Below are 27,984 nucleotides of genomic sequence, written 5' to 3'. Positions count from 1 at the left end.
CATGACAGTATTCCTATAAAATGTCTATGGGAAGCCATTTCAGTAGGCGAGTCTTGTGGGTACATTTTACTCTCGGCACGACTGTGTAATAACCACCACGAAGCATCGGTCGGTAGCATTTCCAATGTTTAATGCTAGGAGAAAATAAAAAGTGCACAATTTTCTTCTATCATCAAAACGGCACAAGATCCTTTACCCAACCTGTCGCTAAGAAGCCGATCAAATAAATTAATATATGTACAATTCCTTTTTACTAAAATAAGATTTTTCATTTGAGGGAGGTCAGTAGAATAATTAAAGTGTGGATTAAAAATAGACTATAAGGTACATAATATCTTCTATATCCTAGAGGTGCCATTTACAGATGGATTGGATTTATTTCTATACAAACAAAAAGGGTCCATCATCTCAAGCACCACCGTGCGTCCGATAACTCCGGAATGGAGAACGCACTCAAACCATAGACTGTTTAGTGTTCAGTACGTGTTTGTAATAGGAAAGTTAAGGTCAGATGTGGTTGCCGAGGGTGCACTGCAGAGGTTCATACACGGCAGAAAAGGGACGGACTCCATCTTTAACTGCACAGTAGTTGAGGACTCCTCCCACTTCTCAGTCTGAGTCCTGCCCCAAACTCCACAGGAGAGGTGACACAGCCACAGGTGTGCACTGTACTGTACAGAGATGCGTTCAGCTCTTGGCAGTGCACTTGATGGCACTCAGGGGTTAGGAGGATGGAGCGCACAATTGGCACATTTGCTGCTGGAATTATCGCAGATCCATCACGGTGACATCCTGCTCGGTCACTGAAACGTGGCTACTGGCCTGTGAGGGGGAAACAAATAGATGATTAAAGCAGTGGTGACCGGTACAGACTGGCCAATGGAGAATGGATGCCATCCTCTAGACCCAGTAAATGCCATATTTATTAGAATAAAGCAATTTATACTCCTGGCCTGGCTTGTTAGGCTGCTCCTTGCTCCCATAGGGAAGCAGCCAGATTTCCACTGTTCCATAGTCACTAGAGGCTAGACGTCTTTTTAAAGGGGAAGTTGACCTACAACAAAATGCTTTATTTCTCTGGCCTACGGTCTCCCACCAGTTCATAGTGTAACCACTGCCCCCACAGCTGGACTTTGATGCACACTGTTGCCATGACAGTCTGTAGAGAATTTTTAGATTCACACACATAGTTGACCTGTAAAAGATACATCTGGTCTTTCCTGTTTATGCTCAAGCATTATTGGGGTGTCGGTGCACCTACAGGAACCCTAAGGAAGTGCTTTACCCCATTCTTTCTTAGGGAACATTGCTGTCTCATTACTTTCTCATGTTGGATGCCTTACAGGTCTGACAAAAACTCCACCCATAGAGATACTCACAGAGAACAGAGGCGGGTCTTTGCAGTGGGGGTGAAACCCTTTCTGCCGGCAGTCACCAATCTCCTTCATGCCGTAATCCGTCAATTTAAAGAATCCAGTTCTGCAGAACAAATCCAGAATCATTATTATAAAGAAATGCCCCCCCAAGTGCACAAAAGCAGTCATCAGAAGAACCCACTAGTTGCTAGCAGCCACTATTCTAGCAACTGCCAATAGGAGGATAGAAATATTTTTAGCCTCAGAATGGTTTGGACTCAAAACATTATGTTAATTATCATTAAATCTATTTCAGTAACTGCATGGAGGGACACAGCCACAGGCTTGACAGGCTAAAGATCCTCACCGCATTAGAATAGGAAAAGGCACCTGCATTTATTGGCCCACAGAACCAGAACATCTCATGTATCAGTGTACAACTGGGGACATTATAGCAGTGCAGCCCAGCTGGTTCCATCTAGTGGGCAAATGATGCACTATCCTGCCAGATTAAATGTATGAGGTCATAAAAGGAGGTCAGTAGAACTCTTGGGCAGTCTGGGATCTCCAGTTGGACAGGCCTGCATTATGGCACCATCATTAATACAAATTAAATATGAAATGACTGTTATTTGTAATAACAAAACAACATGTAGAGTCATTCAGCCTTTAACAAAAAATAAGTTGGGCCATACACAACAGTGCGCCCATTTGGCAATGGTGCCAGACATACGGATCTTTTCCCAGATGTGTCAGGGAGGCCGTCAGCCAAGCTTATCTATGTCTCCAGAGTGCATCCTCCCAGCAGGTAATAAAAGGGGCAGACAACAGGACTAACGGCACCTCTGTCACATACACAGCAGCACCAAGGACACAGTATCAGCCTTGAAAAGCCTAATTGTAAACATAAATATAACCTTGGTGTGTTTGTGTGAAAAAGAACAATAAACACCAATTAGTTATACAGTATCTAGTAGAATTAATTATTATAGGTCAAAAGCTACAAAAATTACATTTTTTTTGTATCTGTTGCAGAGTGTAATAGTAACTCATCAAACTGGCAACCCACATAGCAGTGACCCTCTTATGAGATATTAACACCTATGAAATCATATATGTGACCATAGACATCTGGCTTAATGTGGCCATACACATTTGGTGAGGTTGCCATGAGCGGATCTTCCCCTGGTATGCCCACGTAAGGTGGGCAATATAGGGCTAATTCGATCACTTGGCCCTAGGGCCAAATGATCGAATAACAATGATAGGCACGGGCACTGTCGGGCAGAGGACCATATTAATGAGCTAATGTGATCCCTGATCTGATGGTAAAATCAAACTTGTCTGAGTGACACCTGGCCAATTGTCGGGCAGTTATCGACCGGGGAGGCCCCTTACAGAGGCAGGTAAGCTGCTGAATCAGTCTTGGACTTGAACCAGCAGCTTAAATCCGCCCAAGCATAGCCTAAACTGAGTAGCTATGGGAGAGCAGTGTACATACATTTGCTTTATTTCATTGTGCTAGCAAGAGTCTTAGCATAATGCTGTATGGTCTTGACCAGGAAGGAAAGGGGATAACTGAAAATGTTTCATTATGCATGTTCTTCAGAGAAATGAAAAGCATGAGAGATGGCAAATAAAAGCCTACAGTGAGGCCTATACCTACTCTTGGAATTTGGGGGAGCAGACAATGGCGACGGACTCTGGAAGCATCATCTGGTAAGAGCAGTGCGTGTGAAGGTCCACACTGGATAGGAAGGCAGTTTGGGTGGGGTGGGTCTGCACAGGGAGAAGAAATACATTGCTCAGTCACTGTAACTTCATTCTGCTTAAGGCTAACACTACTCATCCCGCACTGCACCCCCTATTCATCTTGACATGTATACAATGGAAACAGCATGGTCACTGAAATCTCCCCTCTGGATCTATATGGATCACCCTGCTGTGAACTCTCCCACTATAGACTTACTAGCCTAGCCTATTGCCTAGGAATCTCTTTTGCCCCATAATAATGCTTCTGTACACGTGCTTGCAATGATCTCAGTGGCTTTAAACAGCAGGCTCGACTTTACAACCACCTGGCCATGAAAAGCTGCTGCCTTGGGATTAATTTTTTGGTTTTTTAATATCTACTAACAATGACTTTTACTGCTTTTGCTATTTTATTCAGCCGCCTTCTCTGCAGCAGAACTACTACCCCCTCCCACTGTGGGCTTGGCATCAGTCTCTTCACCAATGATGCTCCTTATAATTATTGATAATGTCCTTGTATTTGTTTCTAACTTAGAGGCCACAAATGCACCCTGGGATATTAGTGTAATGTGTTGATTAAGGGCATTTTCCCATGTGTCTGCAGATGCTGTGACAAGGTTATACAGCTCCACACTTCAGGGCTGTTATACTGTAAATTACACACTCTAGACTCTTACAGGTATGTGGATAGCTTCCTGGTACTAATCTAATTTGCTAAAACGAATACCTTGTCTCCTCCCAGCCCCCCGATATGTCCCTGTGTCAAACACCTACACCATGTCAGCCTTGCTGCTATAGTGAAAGTAGGCTTAGGGCTGGGGAAAAGCTTACTTCAGGGCTTCAGTGTATTGGATGCTTACTTTGCCCCCTGCTGAACATTAGGGAGAATAGGCGTCACTAGCAGATACAGGCAAATAACAGAAGGATATAAAACTATATGGCTGTCACTTTAAAATGCAGCATCTGCTATTCCTCTACTAATCTGCATTGTTTACTTCCCTTTATCCTGTTACCCTACATAATATACAGGAAATAAATGGTCTTACACCTGCATGTTTCTGCACCTAGCAGCCACTGCAAGGGGAAGTGAAAGGATAAGTAAAAGCCATACGTGTATCCAGCCGAGCGTGATCAGTCCTTGTTGGTCCTGTATCAGGAAGAGTTCCTCCTCGCTCTCTGTGTTGCAATAATCAGGGCCTCCCGACTGTTTGGGTACAATGACGTGTGTGACTGTGAATTCGTTCTGCATCTGGTATGAGAGAAACACAGTCTCTGGTTAGCATTGCACAGGGAGCTTCACACAAAGTGTCTAAACTGCTAGAATTAAAAGTAAGAAGGTACAAGACAGGGAGCAGAGGACAAGCCATGTTCCTACCAGTTTCCCACAGAGAATGCCACAGGTCTCCACCCCTCTCTGCGTGTTATTCTCAGACAGCTGCAGGAACTTGCAGCACACATCCCGCGGTATCTTTACATGGCGCAGTCCGTCACTGGTAACACCTAAACAACAACATGATGGATATACAATTATATACGTTCAGCTCCCTTTTCCAAAATCTACTCATAACATAAGCTTTAGAGTCAGGCTCTCTCTTCTTAGGAAAGGAGGATCATTCTGAGGCTAATCATACGGCTATCAACGGTCATCATAATATCCATTTGTTTTCTTTTTACTGGGGCAATTTTCTGTACATCTTTATATATATATGATATATATGATATGTCATTTTAACTACCGTATATACTAGAGTATAAGCCGATCCGAATATAAGCTGAGGTACCTAATTTTACAGCAAGTTGTTGGATGTCAAAGATCAAAATGCTCTGTGTGCTTTGTGCTGTGATTCTGTTGTACTCAAAACGAGTTTTTGCGAGGAGGGGGTGGGGTGCACATGCGCGACGTGCCGGCATGCTCTCGCCTAACTAATGGTACCAGTTGGTAGGATTGAGAGTGCTTGGGCGACGCATGGGGGGGGGGCGGGATGGCGACGGAGCGACGTGCCTGCATGCTCGCGCAACTGATACGCCAGTACTACTTGACTCGAGTATAAGCCGAGGATTCCTTTTTTAGCACATTTTGAGTTCTGGAAAATTCGGCTTATACTCAAGTATATACGGTACTTCCTGGTTGTTAGTACAAGTGAAATGTTAAATCTTCCAAAAATCCAAAACAGATAAAATGAAATCCTGTAAAACATGTAGTTGGTTAAGTAAACCTTAACAAATAAACAAATGCAAAATTGATGAGAGTGCCATTCTAAGTACTTGTGCAATTTACATTCAATACTTCTGTCTCAAGATTCAATAATATTAAGAAAAATGCATAGTTAATATAAATGCATTTTATTACAACAGCGCCACCTGCTGGTCAGTTTCTAACCACAACCTAGTCAGGGAACTTGTCAGGAGAAAGATAGAGGGCTGATGTTCTTCTGGTTAGGAAATACGTGAGAAAAGTTATTTGTTCTATTCCTAAGCAGAGGAACATCAGATCAGCCCTTTCTTTCACCAGATCACAGACGGAAACTGACCAACAGGTGGCACTGTTGTAACAAAAAACATTAATAATAACGACATATTTCCTTAATATTTTTGAATATAAGAAAAAAAAAAAAAAAAGTAAATTGCAAAAGTGAATAGCACTCATCAATTTTACATTTACCTTTTAATAGTGTAAAAAAAAAACAAAAAACCTGTAAATGTGGGATGGCGTAATGTAGCTTGGGAAAACACAATTTACTTTTATTTTGAGTGCAATATGTGGTACATTCTCTGTTATGCTATATGCCGGGGATTCACTAAAACAGAATCAGACGAACAAGCGTATGGGAAGCAATCCCCCAACCCGAGGGTACACCTGCAGATACAGGCAACTGCCACAAAAAGAGGGAGTGGTGAAGTGGAGCAATTAGCTGCCTGCTGGGCTGGAAATATGGCCTGAATTACCCCTCTCTACCATTACCCTAATTCTTTTTTTAAAAAACAAACAAACAATGCCCAAGTCTGGATAAGCAGTTTTAGCCTACACTAAACAGAGGTTTAGGGATAATAAGAGACAGCATGATTCAGGGAGCTGTGCCAGTCGATAGCCATAAAACTAAAAGGGAGCATTTTTTTTCACCCCCCACCAAGCTGAAAATCATTCAGGCAACAAAACAACCTGAATAAGGGCTCTGGCACACTCCTAAATGCCATCCCACCGGCGAAAATGTAAATCGCCAGTGGGATGGCATATGCGGCGGCGCGATTTCAGTGAAATCGCGGAAGTTGCCTTTAGAGGAAACTTCCGCAATTTCATTGAAATCGCGCCGCCGCACATGCCATCCCACCGGCGATTTACATTTTCGCTGGTGGGATGGCATTTCAGGAAGATTAGTCACCTGCAAACAGGGAGATTTGTCGCAGGCGACTAATCTCCCCGTGTGCCAGAGCCCTTAGCCTGTCTGCCATTAGCCTTAGAGATAATCAATGGACAATGCTGAGCCATGAGAATATTTTCTATGCCATATTCCTGTGTACTATTCACCAGTGCAAGACAATGAAAGAAGGGTAGAGGTGCCCATAGCTCTGGATTTAGGGTCTTTAGGATGAAAATAGGCAGTTACTCACCACTCCTGTGACTGCCATATGAGGACGGCTTCAATGATCTGTCTACAGCAGGTGGATGTGGCTGAATGGTTCCATATGAAGGAAGCAGTGAAGTGACAGGGGGTTCATTCACTCCAGGTATGAGAAGGCCCCCAGGTGACCCAGATTCAGAGTCATCTTTAGAAAACTGATGTAAGATTCGGAGTCGCTCAGCTTCCAGCTCCTTCCTGCGGATCATTTCCTCAAAGGCCTGAAACTGTTCCTGCTGCTCCTGTTGCTGTTTCATGAGAGCCACTCGTTGCTTTTCAGCATCAAGTTGCTGCTGCAGAGCTTGGCGGCGACTGCGCTCTTCCTCCTCCTTCCTCTGATTGGAGCACAAGAACAACACTTTGTCACCTGATGCCAAGGGTCACAATTTATAAGTATAATATAATCCTAGGGCTAAAAGCAAACAGGGCATTCCGTCCACTGCCCACATCTATTAGAATCAGTTTGGATACTGCTAAAAAACACCCAATTGATAGACACGGCGCAGGGATAAAACGACCTTGGCACCAAAATGGTCTGTGTGTGTTCAATAGGGCACTATACATTCAAGAAGCAGTGCCGGCAGGGCAGGGGTGCTTTGCTGTTCTTCACTTGAGGGCAGCAGTAGTCAAAATAAGCCTCCGAGTATCATAAGAAGTTTTATTATACACTATTTATAAATAACATTTACATGAAACATATTGACAAAGGTTACGAGCAGGATGTGTGAGTGGCCAAATGATCATAAAGAATGATAGAACGCCTCATCGGCTTCACTGAGCAATAACTTTCAGCCATGGGAGTAATTTAAACTGCCTGCATGGGCCAAATGTGTCAGTCCTATACACATCTTCTCCACATTCATGCCAAGATGGTTTATCAGTTAAGCTAAAACCAGTCTAACTGCCCAAGCAATCACTACAGGTATGGCAAAAAATACTGATTGTTTAATCCATACCTTTTTCTCTGAGTATTCATCATATTCTTTTTTGTATCTTTTATGAAGTTCCTTCTTTAGCTCCTCTGCCTTGGGGAACGCAACTTCCTTTAGTTTCTGGAAGACAGAGCAAAAGTGGGCGAGAGAGCACAAGAAAGAGTGGGAGGGTGAAAGTGAGTGAGAGAGAAGGAAAGAAGCAGGGACCCTGATCCCCAATCAGCTTCTCACCTTTAGAGTGTCTTTCTTTTCGGGTGCATTGGCTGTTTTGTAATCCCGATGCTTGGGAAGCTTCTCTATGAAAAGCCTGAGGGAAGAGCCAAACAGTTAGTGCATTCAGTCTTTTCTCTTATTATCACATCATAACGAAACTTCCTATCAAACATGGAGTGTAACCCAGAGGTCATGTGATATGTTATCACTGACCTATAAGATCTATATAAAAGCATTTGAATCACAGAGGGACTTTTTTTTGCCCAGTTTACTGTGGGACTGATTATCAGTTTAAAAACACTTACCACTCTACCCACCCAGAATTCCTATATAGTCCAAGCTAAGAATTCTGCAGGGACCAAGAGAACCGGCCACGTATGAAATGCCTTCAGCAAGTGGCAAAATAATCTCCACCCCCTGCCGCAGGCTAGGAAGCCAATCACATAAAAATAGCAGCGCTCAGAGTGCAATGCAAGGAGAAGCAACGGGTGATTCTCATGTGATGCACAAAGCAGATGCACCATGATGTACACACAACTTCTCTCATTATCTGATCAGAGCCAATTCTCCCTTCATATATTGCTACTGTGTATGCAAAGCATTTCCAATATTGAGATATTGGAAGCATTTCCAACACAGATCCAACATATAGTAATGTTATTTCTAAATGCATTTCTATTTGGTCTCTGCAGTCATTCCTGGTTCTGACAATGTAGCAGAAGTCAGTTCCCAGCTGGCATCTGCAGTGCAGAGAACTGAAACTGGCAGATAGATGCAGCTTTGCAGTTTTCCATTTTATAAGACTTTGAAAGTTGCCTAAAATGACTTCTATGCTGTTTTGAACAGGGAGGCCATTAACTACAATAGGTTTGGGCAGTGAGCTATGCCAAGAGCAGGGCTTTTCACTGGTTTATCACCAATATTAAACTAAAGGGGGCTATCATGCTGATTGTGCGGAAATATATAAAAACATAATATTTTCTACCACATTAACGTTTATACATAATTACATGTATTTTTAATAAAAGTAATTTTTTATTCAGAATCCATGTTTATTTTATCTGTGTTAATTACACAGCAGTCTCTCACAAACAGCAACCTCCCTTGAGCGTAACTAATTCAACTAAGTCAGTACCCACATTATTCTCCTTGTCAGGCTAGCTGGCACATACAGGGTATGGGATCTGTTATCCAGAAACCCATTATCCAGAGGGTTCCAAATAACATGAAGGCCAAATAATTCTAATTTTGTAAAAAAAATTATATCCTTTTTCTCTGTAAAAATAAAACAGTCCCTTGTACTTGATCCCAACTAAGATATAATTAATCCTTATTGGGGGCAGAACAATCCTATTGGGTAGACAAAGTACAGAAAGACACCTTATCCAGAAAACCCCAGGTCCCGAGCATTCTGGATAACAGGTCCCATACCTGTATATAGTTTATAATTATTATAGTTAATAATTGCTATGCTAAGGCCAGTGCAACCAAACACAAGTCACACAACCTGCCTGCTTGGGTGCCTCCATGAATTTAAACAATGCTGCGTACAGCATGTGTACAGGCCTGGCGGGCAATCTGTGGGTTCTGGCAAATACCAGAGGGGCTGCTGTAAGATGCCATAGACAGTCACTATTTATTGGGCTGGGGGGGGGGCTGTTTGGGCCTCTGTGTACAAGAAATGCCAGGTATTATTTTAAATCCAAGTCCGCTGTGCACCAATTTGCCAACTACTTGGCACGTTCAGACTCAAAGTAGCCCTACACTTAAGTTAACACCTGACTTACCCAGGCAGAAAGAACAGGGCTCCCTTTGAAATTATAGCTGCTTAATGTCTTCTCTATTAAAACCATTTAATCAATTTCAAAATGTCTGTGCGAAAAATAAATAATTACACGCAGTCATCACATGATAGACCCAGTGTGCAAATAACATGTAAATGATTAAGAACTTTGTCCCTGCAGGAAAATATGTATATGGGACCTGTCATCCGGAATGCTTGGGACCTGTGGTTTTTAGGATAAGGGATCTTTCTGTAATTTGGATCTACATACTTTGAAGCCTATTAAAAAAATAGTTTAAACATAAAATCAACCCAATAGAATTGTTTTGCCACCAATACAGATTAATGCAGCTTCGTCACCATCACGTACATGGTTCTGTTTTATATTATTGATAGAAATTAAAATTTTGTGGGATCTGGTCTTCCAGTAATTCTAAGCTTTCTAAACATGGGGATTCTGGGTAACTGATCTTATGCCTGCTCGTATTACTTCAAGCCAGTCACCCCAATTCCTAACTGTATTTATGATGACAATAACAGGCTCCATAGGTTTGATTATACAATGCCACAAAGAGAAAACATAAGTTCCAAGAGTCTTACGTGATATATTTGTTGTACAAGATAAAGGCATTCTCTGTGCTGCCCTCCCCAGCATAAATGTTGGCCATCCGGATCATTTCCACTCCGGACCTGTAGTAGCGCTTGGGAGGAATATCATCATTCACCTCTACGGATGTCCCCTTCAGTACGAGGGCTCGGAGCCGCTCTTCAGGAGGAAGGCTGGCATCACTGTGTTCTGGCATGGTGCAAATAAAAATCAGAGCAGCAGTGCCAACCTGTGCACAAAGCAGAGTAAAGAGAGACTGTTATTTAATAGCTGCCACAGGACAGTTCAGCAAGCTGCTGGCATTGAAGAACCACTAATCCCTACAGCATTTTGCACCATAAAGGGTAATGCTAACATGTATGCAGCACGTGGGGCCAGCAGGTAATGTAATTAATATTAAAAGAAAAAAGTTATCTATGTGCTGCATGGCTAATCAGCAATTTATTTTGCAGGGCTCTGAAGAAATAGCCCTATGTTAATAACCATTCATATTTATAGGGTGCAATGAAAATGTTGCTTGAATGTACTGCATGGCAAAACAGAAGCCAGCACAGCCTGAAGCAGATCTAACTTATTGCTGATTAGCCAGTAGGACGTGACTAAGGAACTTGGGCTCAGTGCAGTTGGGTGCTTGCCAAAGTGCCAGAGCAAGCCATGACTTAGCTCACAGGTCCTAGGCTGCAGTTCTAATGTGCTGGTTGGACCATCCAGGTGACCCATCCTCATTGTGGACACTTGTCCAATCACACTGCAGCCAGCTCTGGTATCTATTCACCCATGTAGTACATTCAAGAAACCCCCTTTAATTATGGTTATTAATGTAGGCGTCTACAAAAACCTGTAAACTGGGCTGCATGGTGTAACATTAGATCTTGCACCCATATCCATCACTGGGCGGTTCTTGGTACAGAATCACCTGACTCACTGTATTACTTTACACACACACCCATCATTCCCCATCTTTTCCGTGTTCAGTCTTGGAAGACACCCTTTATTTGCCATATTGTTTCTTAACACCCCATAACCCACACCAGTTAGTGCTCAGCTTTACTTTAAACATCCTTTGAGGCTGGCAAGAAGGGGTGTGAAACTGATGGCACAATAATGATTTTAGTAACACACAACTAGCGCAAGTACTGGAGGTGATGATGAAGATCATGTGGCTGCCTGGCTTCCTTCCATATCAGCAAGCACCAAGTTACCTGGTTATCAAGCTGGCAGGCCGCTGAATCATCGTGCAGCAAAGCACTGTGCCCCCAGCAACACACCATAGCAACATGCTGCAGCCCGTGACCAGTTAAACATGACAGTTGCGTGCTACTATAATAATATCTTTGCTGCCAGCACTGGGCCCCCCATAGCAGAACATGCTGCTGGTCTCAACTTCATGTGTAGCCTCTCATTCTCCTGGCGCTCTCACTGTGAGAGCCAGCACCCCTCAAAAGTCAAGGGTAAACTGTACATGCAACCGAGCCAATAGGAATATTGGGCATTCTTGGGCAGTCCATGCGAATGTAGGAACTCCAGGGAGTTTGAGAAAATATGGCCACAATAATACCGGGGTCATGTACCAAAGTGATGACAAAAACCATTGGGGATTATGGGCTAACAGCAATGCAGTAAATGAGAGGGGTGATATGCTGTGTGGTGCGGCAGTTCTTATTATACCATTTCATTGCAGGGGAGACACATACAATTGGGGTCTGGCACGGGCCTCTCACCCCAGGACCTATCTCCACTAAGGAATAACCTGAATTCAAACCCTCACCATTCCACTCCCAGCAACCCACACGTCCACTATACCAACGTCCAATATACTACTCCCAGCAACCCTCAGGGCCACTATACCAACACCCAATATACTACTCCCAGCAACCCTCAGGGCCACTATACCAACGTCCAATATACTACTCCCAGCAACCCTCAGGGCCACTATACCAACGTCCAATATACTACTCCCAGCAACCCTCAGGGCCACTATACCAACATCCAATATACTACTCCCAGCAACCCTCAGGGCCACTATACCAATGTCCAATATACTACTCCCAGCAACCCTCAGGGCCACTATACCAACATCCAATATACTACTCCCAGCAACCCTCAGGGCCACTATACCAACATCCAATATACTACTCCCAGCAACCCTCAGGGCCACTATACCAACATCCAATATACTACTCCCAGCAACCCTCAGGGCCACTATACCAACACCCAATATACTACTCCCAGCAACCCTCAGGGCCACTATACCAACATCCAATATACTACTCCCAGCAACCCTCAGGGCCACTATACCAACACCCAATATACTACTCCCAGCAACCCTCAGGGCCACTATACCAACATCCAATATACTACTCCCAGCAACTCTCACCTGTTGAAAACCCTTCTCCGAGCAATGCTGCGCCTGTGTGGCATTTATAGCCGCTGGCAGCACAGCTCTACATTGAGATCCCCTGCTCCCTGCTCTGGATGGGCCGCAGCAGCTCCATAAAGGCTTTCAGGAAGTCCTAATGTCTCAGCCAGACACTCCCCTGTGTAATAATACGCCCCTCCCACAGCTTGCTCACATGGCTGTGACTTCACCATTCCCTTAAAGGAACAGGCCTGCTTCTGCTGGGACAGAGAGGGGAGCACAGGATCCCAAGGCACGTCTGTACTGTGCAGGGTTAATGAGAGGAACAGAAGAGCTTGGCAAGAGGTGAGGGCAGAAGGCTGGCCTGTCCTGTATAAAGTAGGCTACAATGTGAACAGCCGGTTGCTTCATTCACTGTACAGGAAGGGCCTCCTGTAATACACTCCATCTTACGCACTGCCATCTCGTACCACTTTCAGCCGCTACGCGTTCTCTTCCGCATCATGTGACGGGTTATCTCACCCGCTGCCTTGTCAGCAGAGCCCGAACTCCAACCCACTGACACAGACATGGGGTCGCTGCAGCGGCCATCTTTAGTAAGGGTAGCAATTATATCTCATTGGTATATTATTCCTTATCTAATTGACGAATATATATATGTGTATATATATATATATATATATATATAGATTGTAAGCTCTTTTGGGCAGGGCCCACCTCTTGTATTGGTTATTGATTGCTTTATATGTTACTCTGTATGCCCAATGTATGAAACCCACTTATTGTACAGCGCTGCGGAATATGTTGGCGCTTTATAAATACATGTTAATAATAATAATAATATATATATATATATATACATAGCTGCAGTAGAAAGCACTCACGGCTTCAATTGTTCAAAAGTATCAAAAAAGTTTTATTGCTCCACACTCACATGATGTGAGTGTGGAGCAATAAAACTTTTTTGATACTTTTGAACAATTGAAGCCGTGAGTGCTTTCTACTGCAGCTATGTGAATATTTTTGGTGAGCACCCGGCGTGTGGCCTGTGATTGGTGAGTGCCGTCAGTGGAATAGATATATATATATATATATATGTGAGTGGGCACTGTCACAACAAGAAGTGCAGGAAGGTTAACTGGTGTGCACTTAACTCTCAGGAGTTAAAACCTAACCGCACAGATATACATGTGTCCGGGCATGGCTGTTTACTAGCTATGGCTATACAGCTGTCCAGTTTAATGGGCACATGGGGTTACGCACAGGAACGCCCCTTACCAAGCCACACCCACTTCCCCAGAAATATCCAAAAAGTAACCCCCAAAGTTATATATAATACCCCCCCACCAAAAAAATGTATAGTAAGGGGGTCAAAAGTAAATATAACCCCTTTTTGGCTGTAAAACAATGACCGGCTAGAATGGCCATAGAGAATGGGGTACACTGGACTTTGCTATGTGGAAGGATCAAAGGGGGGGGGGGGTAGTGCAAGTACAACTCATATAATTTGTGCAAAAATATAAGAAAGAAAGGACACCAGAAGGTTCGTTCAGCAAACTAAACCATAATTAGTTTTATTGTCCAAGACATTTGATCCACAGGGTTAAGCAAATATACTCACAATGCAGAGCAAGCAATATAGTTGCACCACTGTGGAGAGTAGCTTGGGAAGTAACTAAGTCCTTAGGGTTTCTACCTCTAGTGATCCGGATTCCATACAGCAGGCCTGAATCAGAGAGAACAAAGCTAAGCCTGATACCCTTGACACGACTGCGGTCCCTTCACTCTCGAGCTAAATTCGGCGATTTTGGCAAATCGCAGCGCCGTGTATGCCACCCCACCGGCGATTTACATTCTCGCCAGTGGGATGGCATATCGGGGAGATTAGTTGCCCGCGACAAGGGAGATTTATTGCGGGTGACTAATCTCCCCGTGTGCCACAGCACTTATGTGGCATTAGCTTTAAAGGAACAGTTCAGTGTAAAAATAAAATGGGATTAATAGATAGGTTGTGCAAATAAAGCAATGCTTTAATCTAGTTAGTTAGCCAAAAATGTAATCTATAAGGGCTCTGGCACACGGGGAGATTAGTCGCCCGCAACAAATCTCCCTTGTCACGGGCGACTAATCTCCCCGAACTACCATCCCACCGGCGAACATGTAAGTCACCGGTGGGATGGTACACGCTGCACAGGCAATTTGCCGAAATCGCGCCTGCCACGTGTGCCATCCCACCGGCGACTTACATGTTCGCCGGTGGGATGGCAGGTGATGGCAGCTCGGGGAGATTAGTCGCCCGCGAACAGGGAGTTTTGTCGCGGGCGACTAATCTCCCCGTGTGCCAGAGCCCTAAAGGGTGGAGTAAACAGATGCTAAAACACAACCTCCTTCTTTGCATTTCTATTCAAGTCAGGATCAGGGAAACATTGATGCTGGTATAGGGCCCGAGTTATCAGTTGAAGCAAGTGTATGGCACTCTCCGTAAAGAATGAATTAATTTTACTTAATTACTTTTAAGGCATAAGACTGTGGTGCTGCTCTCTATGGCCACAAAAGATACAGACATCTGGGCAGGGTAACGTCCCTTCATATTTGCACAGCCCCCACTCTGTTCTTCTGGCCAAAATCCATGATTCATGTTCTGCAGATTTGAGGTTCAGGGTACTGGTGCACATTTGCGTCATGCTCCAAGCACCCTGTTCTAAGGCATTTAAAGGGCCCCAATGTAAGAAAAGGAAAACCCTTTCTACATCAAGAATGAAAATCAACGGAGTTTAACTGTTGTTAGACTACAGGACTCCCTGACAGCTGAAGGCTGGAAGTTACTACAGGCTGTACATCCCTGACCTAAACTGCTGATTAATAGTGTCCCCCAGGGCAAATTCCTTTTCTGCCCTAACCTGAAACCAGTCCTGAAGTGTTTAATAGGATTAGCATGGAGCCTTCATTGGCTACAGTTCAGTTCAGATTTTTTATTGTCATCTCAACCTCATAAGAAACGTACACAGTGGGACGGTCGCCACCCAGCCCTTGTATAACTTATGCAGGAGCAAAGTGGCTCTGTAGTATCCATGGGCGTCAGTGCAGATGAAACTGGAGACTTCCAAGTGCCGGTGTTGTAACTCACCCCTCCTCTTTTTATCTTGTTTAATATGCAGCCTGTACACTATCCCCAACAGTGACTGAGACAAGGGAAGTGCTGTGACCCAGGCAAGCCCGGCCCAGAGTCACTGTGTACAAAGAGCAGAAGGAGGAGAGAGCAGTGCTTGAGAGCAGCACAGAGTGGCAGTGGGCACAGACATGTGGCTGTTTGTGGTAGCAGTGCTCCTGCTGATCCTTATCCTATTCAAGTCATGGAGAGGGAATCCAGCCCCCAACCCATTTGCTGCAGATACCAGGAGACCCCCAAAACCCTTCGTTATGGACAAGGCTGAGCGGAGAAAGGTGATTAAGAATGGTAATGCTCACTGTTCATTTAGCAACCTGAAAACAAGTAACTGCTGTTTGTGTATACCTTCTGCTTGGAGACTTCAACTACCATTTAGAACAGGCATGGGCAATCTGGGTCCCTTCACATGTTGTTGGACTACACCTCCCAATACCCTACAGACTTTTAATTGGTGTCTGAGAATTAGGTTAAATTATATTTGTTTTTAATAATATGACACCTGCAGAGGGTTAGGCGGCACAATGGGCAAACGTTTGTAGCCATCTGTGAACTTAAAGCAGCCAATAACATTTTTTCTTCCATTATTATACCTGCACTAGATCACTAAAAGTCTGTGTAATGTAATAAATGTCACAAAGTTTGCATCTAGTCAAGTAACACATAGCAACCAGCAGCAGGAAGCATCTACCGGTAACCAGTTTGAAAGCAAACAATTTACTGGTTGCCTTGTGGTAATAGATGAGATGCAAACCTGTTGACTTTTACTATATAACCTGTCCCCAAACTATTCTTATGGTTGGTCAGATGTTTAAAGTTTTCATTCCGCCCAATCAGTTTCCCACCAAGCTGTATGATCATCTATGGATGTGCAGCTCATTAAAATGATTACTTTGAATAATAAACTGAAATGAAAAGCCAGGCCCCCTGATTATTCAGTGCTTGTACTGGCCCATTGGCCAACCAAAAAAATGCACAGACGGCCAGGTGGCTTAAAGGGGAAGGGTCACTCACATAAACATGTACCCAATATGTAGCAGAGGCTTAGTCATTATTTTGTATACACAGGTTTGAATTTCTTTTTAAAAGTTGTTTAGATATAAACAGTTTACTGTTGTGCTTCATCATTTCCTGCTACAAACAACCCGTCCATGCTGTGTCAGTAGCGTAGGGAAATTGCTGAATCATGCTGGAATCAGTCAGCTCTGTCTGTGTTATAAATATATATATTATAACAAAAAACGAGAAGATGTGCTTAACCACTAAACTTTAAACCATTAGGCGGGGGGTGTAATAAGGTTGTGACCACAAAATATATACAGACAACAACAATATATATATACACCAAGAAATGCCCTCCCTTTTAAGCAAAACAGGGATTGTTTGTCCATATATCGCCATATATTCCAGCTGGCCAACTACGTCACAGTCATCCCTGGTCTGGCCAGTCCTACACTCACTTTTATCCGATTCATTAAGAATTCTATTACTTCATTATACATTTAACAAAACAAAGGTTGCCTCTACCTCACTTACATCATACACTGTTTTTCTGCTTTGACCTTGTTGGCCCCAGTGACCACTACAGAGGCGTCTGGCCTGACTATGGGAGTCACATGACAAGGTGACAGTGAGATAACAACATGCAGTGATGCATTATGGTGGGACGGCAACTTAGCTTGAGCCGCTCTAGCAGTTGGGCCTACAAATTCCTGCCAAGGACTTACTGGGTGTTGTTAGAGAGTGACAGTCATAGCCATATAAATACAAAAAATATATTAAATCTGTTGCCAAAGGTAAAAACATGTTAGTTGGTTTTTGTATATAAGTTGTTTCTTGTGATACGCAGCCCACACTGGGGCAAAGATGCCCTTTCACCCATTTCCTCATACTGGCACATTTGTTACTGGCTTCTCATTAAATGACACCTATCACCCAAAAATTGTGTCCCCCACCTGAGGTGTTGCTAATACATCCCACCCTCCATTTGAGGGAAACAATAGTTTCTTTCTGTAAAAAAAATGCCCATGCCCCCTATGAGCCACACCAAAAGGGAGCGCAAAGTGCTGGCAGCCATGTTTAGTGGCACACATAAGCATAATGAGCACTTATCACAACGCACTTGTGTGTAACATAACATGCATGCACAGAACTAGCGAAAGCTACAATATGGAGCTCCTTACCGGTGCAGGTGGCCTAATGGTCGGAGCACTTTTTAGGAAAAAAACACCTGTTTTCTCCAACCAGAGTGCTGCGGTATTAGCCAAAATTTTTGGTGGGGTATTTGGGGGATAGGTACCCTTTAATCCCCTGACTGGGCAATGTATAGAGGGCAGTTGGTCTGGGTATGGTTGGCACAGTTTGGGAGATATACAACAGCTGCTCTCTGCCTGTGTTGTCTGTTATTGGCATATTAAAGTCAGTTTCATGCTAAATCAGTGCAACAAACTGTTCTAAATGTTAATATTTCTTTTTCCCCCTTGTGCTTACTTTATTTTAACCCCCCCAGATAATTTGTCCCATTGCTTTCACCCACTCTATTTAACCCTTTGCCCTATTTCCTTCCCTGTTCATTTTATCTCTCCTTTCTCACTCTCTGTTATCAGTTTTCTCGCCAGATAAAGTGCCACAAAACCTGGATGCTATCATCATTGGCAGTGGTATCGGGGGCCAGTCAACAGCCGCTCTCCTTGCCAAGGCTGGCAAACGGGTGCTGGTCCTGGAACAACTGGGCAAACTGGGAGGCTGTTGTCATACATTCAATGAGAAAGGCTATGAGTTTGATGTGGGTGAGTATGCAGCATGTGGGTGTGATACACTGGGGCAGGTAGTGGATGTAGAGATTCCCAAACTTTGAGGCTGAACCTCTTCCCAATGGGACCCCAAGCAGATGTTTGGAGAGGCCATTATAAACGTGTTCTGGATACCCTGGGAACTATTTCATATATCGCTCATATTGGTATATGCTATGTACTGTATCCACTGGTTTGGTGTATATATGAAAATTACCATTTGGAGCACTCACACAGCACCTAATTTGGCAGCTACCATTTATATAGCAGTGTCACCCACTGTAACCTGCAGCACTATTATTCTCCTATTTGTGTCTGTAATTACCCTCCCATTTAGACTGAAAGCTCTACGGGGCAGGGACCTCTATTATCTTCTCTCTTTGAGTTTTAACTTATTTTCCGTTGACTTAATAATATATGGATATGGTTATGCACAGCATAGAACTCAGTATACTGAGCTTAAAAGGTAGGTTACAGGAGTACAGATTGATATACATACGACCAAAAAGCTCCCTAACCCACAGAGCTAGCAGTCAAGTTTAGGACTATTGAGGTTTTGTGGGATTTTTGACCATGTTTCTTTCCTTCTAAGGGATTCATTATATTGGGCAAATGAATGAGCACTCCCCGACACGGATCTTGATAGATCAGCTGACGGAGGGGCAACTACAGTGGGCGCCCATGGACGATCCATTTGATGTGGTGCTGCTGGGGGACACCTCAAACGGACGCCGATACAACATGCGGGTTGGGATGCAGCAATACTCAGATGAGCTTAAAAAAGCTTTTCCGGAGGAGAAGAAAGCAATTGACACCTTTATGCAGCTGGTGAAGGTAAGTCTGCTGCGCTAATATAGCATTGTATCACTTTCTAGTCCAAATGAGATAGAAGTACATAAAAGGCAATCTTTCTGATTTGAACAGATGTTGTAGAGTAACCTTTCTGCAATCCAATGCTCTTCCCCCCATTGCAGTGATCAAGGAACTATAGCTAATAAAAACAAATGCCTTCCAGACCCCAGCATGGCATTTACCCAGCCATTCGTGGGTCAGCACACTGGCACTGTGAAGGGGGTGGCATAGGACTCTGGCACCTATGTAGTTGGAAGTACAAAGAGTGTTTGTTCTGCTCCGTTGGCAGGATGTAAAAAGGAATCTGTCACTACCCACTCAGTATAGAAACTTACTCTGATAAGATAATTTCCACAATACCCAGTTTTATTTGGATGTGATTAGTAACTTTATGTACTGAGACTATGTAAGATTACATTCATAGTCTATATTGGGGTTAATTTGGGGCTGCATTGTATGTTCACTAGCTCAGCATCCCATAGTCTCCTGCCATGTGTGCACCTCAGGGCACCAGATGCGGACTGGGATTCAAAATAGGCCCTGGCATTTCAAGTACACAGAGGCCCAAACAGCCCCCACCAGCCCAATAAATAGTGACTGTTTATGGCATCTTACAGCAGCCCCTCTGGCATTTGTCAGAACCCACAGATTGCCAGTCTGGGCCTGCAGGGCACCATTAATGGCGTTGTTATCTTACAGAAAGTCTCTGGTCGGGTTCAAGACATGGTCATCCTGAAGATTCTGCCATTGCCTATTGCTCGCTTCCTGTGCCGCACTGGCCTGGTAAAATGGTTTTCCCCATTCTTCAGCTACGCCGGGCGGAGTGTGTCAGAGGTCGTAAATGGATTAACAGAAAACAAGGAGCTGCGGACTGTACTGTGTTACATTTTTGGCACATATGGTACAAAGATGATTCATTTCCACAAGATCAGCTTGGGCTTTTCTGTGTTGGTGGGTTAGCAAGTGTGGCTAGAGGCCAGATGCCCAGGGAGTACAGATGGTTTAGTCTTAAAGGGGTTGGTCACCTTAACATTAACTTTAATATGATGGATAATTTGAAAATGAAACTTAAGTTGCATTCTATTTCCTAAGTCAAACAACTCAGCAGTCCACTCATAGGGCTCTGGCACACGGGGAGATTAGTCGCCCGCGACAAAACTCCCTGTTCGCGGGCGACTAATCTCCCCGAGTTGCCTTCCCCTGCCATCCCACCGGCGAAAATGTAAGTCGCTGGTGGGATGGCACACGCGGCGGCGCGATTTTGCGCAAATCGATGAAAAAGCCTCGCGAGTCTTTTTCGCCGATTTCGGGAAATCGCGCCGCCGCGTGTGCCATCCCGCCGGCGACTTACATGTTCGCCTGTGGGATGGCAGGGGAAGGTAACTCGGGGAGATTAGTCGCCCGCGAACAGGGAGTTTTGTCGCGGGCAACTAATCTCACCGTGTGCCAGAGCCCATAAGCCCTCTGTATAAATAAACACATCTCCTTCCCCAACTACAGCCTGTTGTCTTTTTAGATAAAGAACAGCTCATTATACAGAAGCCTCTCAGTGGGCTGCTGATTTGTTTGACTTTGCTCTTTGGGATCAGGAAGTAAAATGTGGCTTTAGTTTCAATTTCAAAAAATTGCCCTGTTTAAAGCACAAAATAAGAGAAACTATAGATATATTCTAATTAAAACAATAGGGAAAATGTATGTTCAGAACAAGCTTTATTCATTGCACCATTGTTGAAGGGGGTATATTTTCTGGCACAAGAGACACAAAGCAGCACTGTCATCTGCAGGGCAGCGCTGTACTTAAAGGAAAATGCCACATGGAGTTGATTTGAGACCTGGACATAAACACAGGCTATCACGCCCTATCAGCCTCTCAATTGTGTCTGCACAGGTGCAGGGACACACAGCGGATTTCAATATTGAAATGCGCAAGTATGCATTTTGGCGCCGAAATCTGCTCTGTGTGCTTGAACCCAGGCCAACACGATGGCACCAGGTGCAGGCACGGGGAAAGGCTGATGCCCAGCATAGGGGCTGATTTTCAGCTTATGTTTATCCAAAGGCCAAGAATCAGCCCTTGTGGCTTTAGCCTAACACCTGCCACACAAGGCCTTGTGGCTACCTGTGGGGCAAAGAGAAAAGAACAGGGCACTTTGCACATTGCTCCTGGCTTAGTAAATGAGCCCTACTTGCAGCTAATTACTCCTATTTTTTCTGTCATAAAGGAAGGTTCAGTAATCGGGCTAATCCTGGCCTATAGGCAGAGATGGTATCTTACTAGGCTAAAGGTCCCAGAGCGTTTAATAGTTTGTACATTAGATATGTTTATGTGCTCAAGCACAGGATCAAATACTGGCGATATAATCACAGTTGCTATCATTAACCTTGTTCTTTCTGAGCAGAATTTGGCATGCTAATTTTAAAAGGGTAACTAAACCACACTAAAATGTTGATTATACATCCGCAGTTTACAGAAGGACATTGGTCTTAGGGATCTGATTTGGTGAGGAGCTGCTGACATGGGACACTGAATGTTTCTGCCATACAGTTATAGAGTTAACCAGTGACAAGGAAGCAGACAAATGGAGGGAGGGAATAGTATATTATTAAAAGCAACTGTGCCACACCCAGTGCCATCATTCCCAGCAATAACTTTCCCCTTTGCCTTTCTCTCCACCTTAGCTTCCATTTTCTTGCAGGCTGCCTGGCTGTAACTACACTTATAAGCTCCCATAGTCTTCCTTTTGTATTTAATGTTAGGTGGCAGGGAGGGTAAACACTCTCAGTTAATATAATGTTATCACAGGAGGTTGCTGATGTGTGGAATAGGTTCAGTGGGTGGAAGCTGAAGCATAGGGAGATGTGGCTATAAGCAGGCGGAGGTTAGGTGGAGCTGTAGAACTGTCAGACTGAATTATCCAGCACCGCATTATAACTGAGGTGAGAGGGTTATTCTGCACCTGATAATATGCACTATGGTTCCTGTTTCTAGGTGTGTTTCCAGACAAAGCCAGCTTTGCACTACACTCAGTGCTGATTGAACACTACTTGCGAGGGGCTTGGTACCCTAGTGGCGGCGCCAGTGAAATCACCTACCATCTGGTACCAGTGATTGAGAAAAGTGGAGGTGCGGTTCTAGCAAAAGCAACAGTGGAGAAAATCCTGGTCAACAGCGACAGGAGAGCTTGCGGTAAGGAATTGTTTGGGACCAGTGCACCACTGCACCAGTATTTTACCAATATCTCAGCTAATGATGGGTTGCCATGAGTTGTGGTCCTGAAATATCTGAAATGCTGAAAGTTCACTAAAATGGCACTCCTTCTCCATGTTAAGATACTGTGATGTGCACAATAGGTAGATTTAATTCCTCCTGTGCAATAAAATGCAGGCGCGGTGGTCTATTCCTCATGCATGTGGCTACATGTAGTAACGCAGCAGGGCACAAGGCCACTGGGACACGGATCTCATTGTTAAAGCACAAAACCATCTCCCAATCCTGGGGCAGCAGGGTACTATTTCCTCCTAACTAGTCTTTACTTGTGCAATGTAGTACGAATCTCTCTCTCCTATTCCAAGGGCAACGGGACATGATTCCCTTTACCATTCCAAGTGCAACATGTAGCAATTCTCGCTAAAATGCTTAGTATAACAGGACATATATCCCTCCGCAAGGCATACATTTGTATACTATTCCTAGTACAGTAGAACAATAATCTCTCTCCCTTTCCTAGTGCACCAAGGCACAATTCTCTCCCTTTCCTAATGCACCAAAGCACAATCTCTCCCATTCCTAGTGCACCAAGGCACAATTCTCTCCCTTTCCTAATGCACCAAAGCACAATCTCTCCCATTCCTAGTGCACCAAGGCACAATTTTCTCCCTTTCCTAATGCACCAAAGCACAATCTCTCCCATTCCTAGTGCACCAAGGCACAATTCTCTCCCATTCCTAGTGCACCAAGGCACAATTCTCTCCTATTCCTAATGCACCAAGGCAGAATCCTCTCCCATTCCTAGTGCACCAAAGCACAAATCTCTCCCATTCCTAGTGCACCAAGGCACAATTCTCTCTCATTCCTAGTGCACCAAGGCACAATTCTCTCCCATTCCTAGTGCACCAAGGCACAATTCTCTCCCATTCCTAGTGCACCAAGGTACAAATCCCATTCCCAGTGAATAGAAGATGGACACCTCTGACCTCTCCTAATTCACCAGTAGGACCAGGTCACACACATTAGCCCATTTGTGACTGTTGATGACTTTCTGTTTTTTGCTTTTGACAGGAGTTGTTGTAAGAGGGAAGGGGCAGAATCCTGTCAATATTTTCGCTCCTGTCGTGATTTCTGGTGCTGGAATCTTCAATACGTATGAGAAGCTTCTTCCTCCAGAAATAAAAGCAATGCCTGGTAAGTAGAGCCACTTGCTAGTGAATATAGTAGGACACAATCAGGGCTGGATGTACTGGACAATGTATAAATTAAAATCTGGTGTCTGTGGAAGCACTGTGCTCTCTTTAGACAGATATAATCCCTGTGACATAAATGTGTGTATGGGCAGTTTAGGGAGCTGTGTCATAGAGCGGCAGTGAAAGCGAGGGCTGTACTGTAGGAAAAGGGGTTGTATACTCCTATTCTTCTCTTCTCTTGTCCTTCAGGGCTCTGGCACACGGGGAGATTAGTCGCCCGCGGCAAAACTCCCTGTTCGCGGGCGACTAATCTCCCCGAGTTGCCTTCCCCTGCCATCCCACCGGCGAACATGTAAGTCGCCGGCGGGATGGCAGATTTTGTTCAAATCGCCCCGCCGCGTCTGCCATCCCACCGGTGACTTACATGTTCGCCGGTGGGATGGCAGGGGAAGGCAACTCGGGGAGATTAGTCGCCCGCGACTTACATGTTCAGCCCTCATGTATTTTTATTTACATCTCTCCTCTCTTACCCTTAATGTTGCCCTCCTTATATACTCCATTCTTTCTCCTTGCAGAGATCCAGTCCCAGCTGGGCATGTTGCAGCATGGTGCTGGTGGATTTAGTCTCTTTATTGGATTAAAAGGAACAAAGGAAGATTTAAGGCTCCCTGCCACCAATTACATCTACATCCCAGACAACAACTTGGAAATGCTGTAAGTGGGCCCTTTTCAGCCATATTAAGGCATATTTGCTAACATGGTGCAAGTTTACTGCAGTGCTGGCAGCTATCAGTAATTTGCTTTTATTTTGCTAATTACTGGAACAAATTTATACCATGTAATAAGTACATGTGTTTCACTGAAGGGGTAAATTACTAAGACCCTAAATGCAGATACAAAGGCAAAGGGCGCAAGCAGCACTTGCATCTGGGGTCTGGCTGAACCCCAGGCAGTGCTCTTTGACTGGTGCTCAAGTTGGAAGATGGCTAGAGGGCAAAACACCCTTTTTGAATAGAGCACTCCTTTAAACTACAAGCAGAGCAGGTCACAAAGTGCAAAAACATAGATGAGTGCACCCTGTGTGTGGTAAATAACCCATATAGTCTTTAAATCTGGTAAATATAAAGATTGATTGAATGTTTTAGCCAGGGATATCTCTTTTATCTTTCAGAGAGAAACGTTTCCTCAGTGCTTCCCCAGATGAAGCTGCGGCTTACATTCCAATGTTGTATATATCTTCCCCTTCTGCCAAAGATCCCACCCACGAGGATCGATGCCCAGGTATGCCCTTTAATCCATTAAACATGCTATACCCACATCTGCCTCATCTAAGATGCCAAGCCTGTACAACACCATAAATTCTACTAGTACAACAAGCTGCTCAGATTAATCCTGAAATGACTGAAACCATCCGTTGGCGAGTCTTGTTCTACTGCAGGGATCCTCAACCTTTTTTACACACGAGCCACAGCCAAATGTAAAAAGTGTCGGTGAGCCACACAAGCATGAAAAGAGTTCTTTGGGGATGCCAAATAAGGGCTGTGATTGGCTATTTGGGAGCCCCGAGTGGACTGGCAGACTATAAGAGGCTCTGCTTGGAGTCCCTGTGCTTTTAAAACTTGCCCCCAAGCCAGAAATGTAAAAATGGGCACCTACTTTGAGGCCACTGGGAGCAACATCAAGGGGGGTAGTGAGCAGTAACCAACTTCTTAAGCAGGGCTTACTAATGTTATGATATAACATTAGTAGTGGTGACAGATGCAAAGGTATGGCTGCAGCAGACAAAACACCCCATGTGCCATAGCCCTACTCACTGGGCCTATTGCAGCTGCACTGCTGCTTCTCTAGTGTATTTGTATTGTATTTATTTATACAGCACCCCACAAATATATGCAGTGCTTTACAATAAGTAAAGAAACAGTTACTATAAATAGTAAGAATGAATATTTAAGAGCAAGGAGTTGGTTGGGATGAGGCCCCTGTTCCAAAGAGCTTACAATCTATTAGAAAGAGCAGACAGACAGACAATGCACAGGTCAGGCGTGTGTTGCTGCAGAGGAAGGCTGCTGCCCAGCCACTAGGCAATAAATTGCTGCTGTAAGATGCCATAGACAGTCATTATTTATTGGGTCTCTATGTATTTAAAATGCAAGGTTCTATTTTGAATCTCAGTCCAAACCTAGTTCTACACCAGTGCTCACCATTTATAACAACGTTTTTGTTAGAACCTCCCCTTTTGCACTTTAAAAGTAATTTTGGGGTGCCCTTCTGTCTTAGGGTTGCTACATTCTGTTTAATAACCCCCCATTTGTTACATGATTGTGCAGGCAAGTCAAGCCTGACTGCGCTTTCCTTCACCCCATACGAGTGGTTTGAGGAGTGGAAGGATAAGAAGGTGCAGAAGCGAGGAGCAGATTATGAGAGTCTGAAGAGCAGCTTCGCTGAGGCCATGCTGGAGACCACCATTCAGATCTTCCCTCAGATCAAGGACAAGGTGAGACAAGGGGTTGCTGGGAAAGGGACAGAGGCAGGAGAGGAAATGGACAAAATCAGTTTATGGTTTGCAAATATATAAAGACCAAGAAAGGTACAGGGGAAGATGGTGGTCTATTGGGGTGAAGCAAAAAAGACGAGGACTGCCATACATTTCGCAAATCAAGTAGCAATTACAGGGAATGTAACCGGTTCAGGATGGAGCTACTCAATGGCCACTTTCTAGCTTTCTCAAGTCAGGAACATGTCACAGAGGGCACAGAGTGCCATTTATGAGTGACATGCAAAATGAAGGTGTCAACATTGGGGCACATTTATCAGTGCAGGGAAAAGTGATTTGCTTGTTGGAGCCAGTTGAGTAGAGCAATGAAAAAGCCAAACTTAAATAGTTGCCATAAGTTACTGCCCAGGTACAGGTACTTGCAATGCAAGTTAATTCTGAGAGCTTCATGCCAAGAAGTCTGATGTCACTAGGGCCTATGACCTCATGCGTGACCACTAGGCTGTTGTAAAAAATGCATTTGTATTTGAGGTTTAGTATTTGGATTCTGATATTGATCCAACCCCATTTGGTGGGATATGTATTGTGTGCAGTGCTTTATGCATAATTTTGTTTCTTTGCAGATTGATTGTTATACCAGCGGCTCACCTGTCACCAACCAGCACTACCTGGGTGCCCCACGGGGTGAGTTTTACGGGGCGCACCACGATATTGCCAGGATGCAGCCTGATACGGTGACAGAGATGAGAGCTAAAACACCCATACAAGGACTTTATCTTACAGGTCAGTGACATGGGGGACAGGCAGCCAAGAATGGCACTCTGTGGATTCTGGCAAATGCCAGAGGGGCTGCTGTAAGATGCCACAGACAGTCACTATTTATTGGGCTGGTGGGGGCTGTTTGGCCTCTGTGTACTTAACATGCCAGGGCCTATTTTAAGTCTCAGTCTAGACCTGTGGGGGAATGAACTTGGTTTAAGAAATATTTTGTCTGTTGTATGTAATAAATAAGGATTTAACAATTGTCTGGTTTCCTCTTAAATTGTCATTCTATGCATAAAGAAATGGGTAGTGCTTAAACCCATTGAAAGGATTGCTGGGGTTTTGAAAACAAAATATAAAATGGCTAACGATGGTGGTTAAATGGTTATAGATTCATCATGCCTTTATCCCCATATCTGTATTGAGGTAACTGAGTTGTTTTCCTGGCTTAGTTAAGCTGACTCCTTATTCTGTCTTCTAGGGCAAGATATCTTCCTGTGTGGGTTTGCAGGGGCACTGACCGGAGCGATGATCTGCGCATCAGAAGTTTTGGGGCGCAATCTTTATTTTGATCTGCAGCGATTCCGCCGGCAGATTATACAGGAGAAGGCCAAAAAGTTGGAGTAGCCATCCCTAGAGACGTGTGGCTGCAGGGGAAAGTACGGGTGCAATGAAGGCCAAGAGAGGGGCTGGGGGAGAGGTCCAAGTCCGCACATTGTATATTTTGAGAATGATGGCAGCTGGAGATCACTGATAGCCAGAGTCTGATTCCAACAGTATAGTTGAAATGAATAACAATTATGCAATAGATTTGTATTCCCAATGTACAGAAGATTCATGGTCGTCATTAATTAAATCAGTTTCAGTGGCTTTCAACCACTGGACTTTTCTGTGTTTCA

At 44.2% G+C, this 27,984-nt stretch overlaps 2 protein-coding genes across 6 annotated transcripts; one reads left to right on the top strand and one right to left on the bottom strand.

The window, feature by feature from the left end:
• Positions 1-109: 109 nt before the first annotated feature.
• Positions 110-13,174, bottom strand: stambp (STAM binding protein). 3 transcript variants are annotated; one of them, XM_012958568.3, is made up of 10 exons: positions 13,089-13,174; positions 10,253-10,488; positions 7,888-7,963; positions 7,681-7,776; positions 6,717-7,059; positions 4,483-4,607; positions 4,219-4,356; positions 3,022-3,134; positions 1,380-1,479; positions 110-822 (listed from the first exon to the last, which is right to left on the bottom strand). In XM_012958568.3, the coding sequence occupies exons 2-10, from the start codon at positions 10,453-10,455 to the stop codon at positions 766-768; spliced, it is 1,251 nt and encodes a 416-aa protein (XP_012814022.1). In that variant the 5' UTR covers positions 10,456-10,488; positions 13,089-13,174; the 3' UTR covers positions 110-765.
• retsat (retinol saturase (all-trans-retinol 13,14-reductase)) lies at positions 12,872-27,984 on the top strand. Of its 3 annotated transcripts, none has more exons than XM_012958621.3 (12): positions 12,872-12,963; positions 15,777-16,075; positions 18,391-18,573; positions 19,169-19,410; positions 20,128-20,329; positions 22,418-22,615; positions 23,708-23,830; positions 24,405-24,543; positions 25,001-25,110; positions 26,157-26,323; positions 26,947-27,106; positions 27,567-27,984. In XM_012958621.3, the coding sequence occupies exons 2-12, from the start codon at positions 15,919-15,921 to the stop codon at positions 27,710-27,712; spliced, it is 1,827 nt and encodes a 608-aa protein (XP_012814075.1). In that variant the 5' UTR covers positions 12,872-12,963; positions 15,777-15,918; the 3' UTR covers positions 27,713-27,984. The 3 variants fall into 3 exon arrangements, with proteins under 3 accessions (XP_012814075.1, XP_012814076.1, NP_001121412.1); XM_012958622.2 differs by lacking the exon at positions 12,872-12,963 and adding an exon at positions 13,125-13,214; NM_001127940.1 differs by lacking the exon at positions 12,872-12,963 and having other exon boundaries at positions 15,894-16,075.

The sequence above is a fragment of the Xenopus tropicalis genome, chromosome 3 (genome assembly GCF_000004195.4).
Source record: "Xenopus tropicalis strain Nigerian chromosome 3, UCB_Xtro_10.0, whole genome shotgun sequence".
Taxonomy (NCBI): Eukaryota; Metazoa; Chordata; class Amphibia; order Anura; family Pipidae; genus Xenopus; species Xenopus tropicalis.
This window is presented reverse-complemented; position numbering and strand designations above follow the sequence as displayed.

Bases quoted from the DNA above. Each gene is read 5' to 3' on its own strand.
- stambp (XM_012958568.3), bottom strand. From the start codon at position 10,455: ATGCCAGAACACAGTGATGCCAGCCTTCCTCCTGAAGAGCGGCTCCGA. The intron at 3,135-4,218 runs GTATGGCTTTTA...CTCCCTGTGCAG, and splicing joins TCACGCTCGGCTGGATACAC to ACCCACCCCACCCAAACTGC. The intron at 1,480-3,021 runs GTAGGTATAGGC...TTTGTTCTGCAG, and splicing joins TGCTCCCCCAAATTCCAAGA to AACTGGATTCTTTAAATTGA.
- retsat (XM_012958621.3), top strand. From the start codon at position 15,919: ATGTGGCTGTTTGTGGTAGCAGTGCTCCTGCTGATCCTTATCCTATTC. The intron at 24,544-25,000 runs GTAAGTGGGCCC...TTTATCTTTCAG, and splicing joins GACAACAACTTGGAAATGCT to AGAGAAACGTTTCCTCAGTG. The intron at 25,111-26,156 runs GTATGCCCTTTA...ATGATTGTGCAG, and splicing joins CCACGAGGATCGATGCCCAG to GCAAGTCAAGCCTGACTGCG.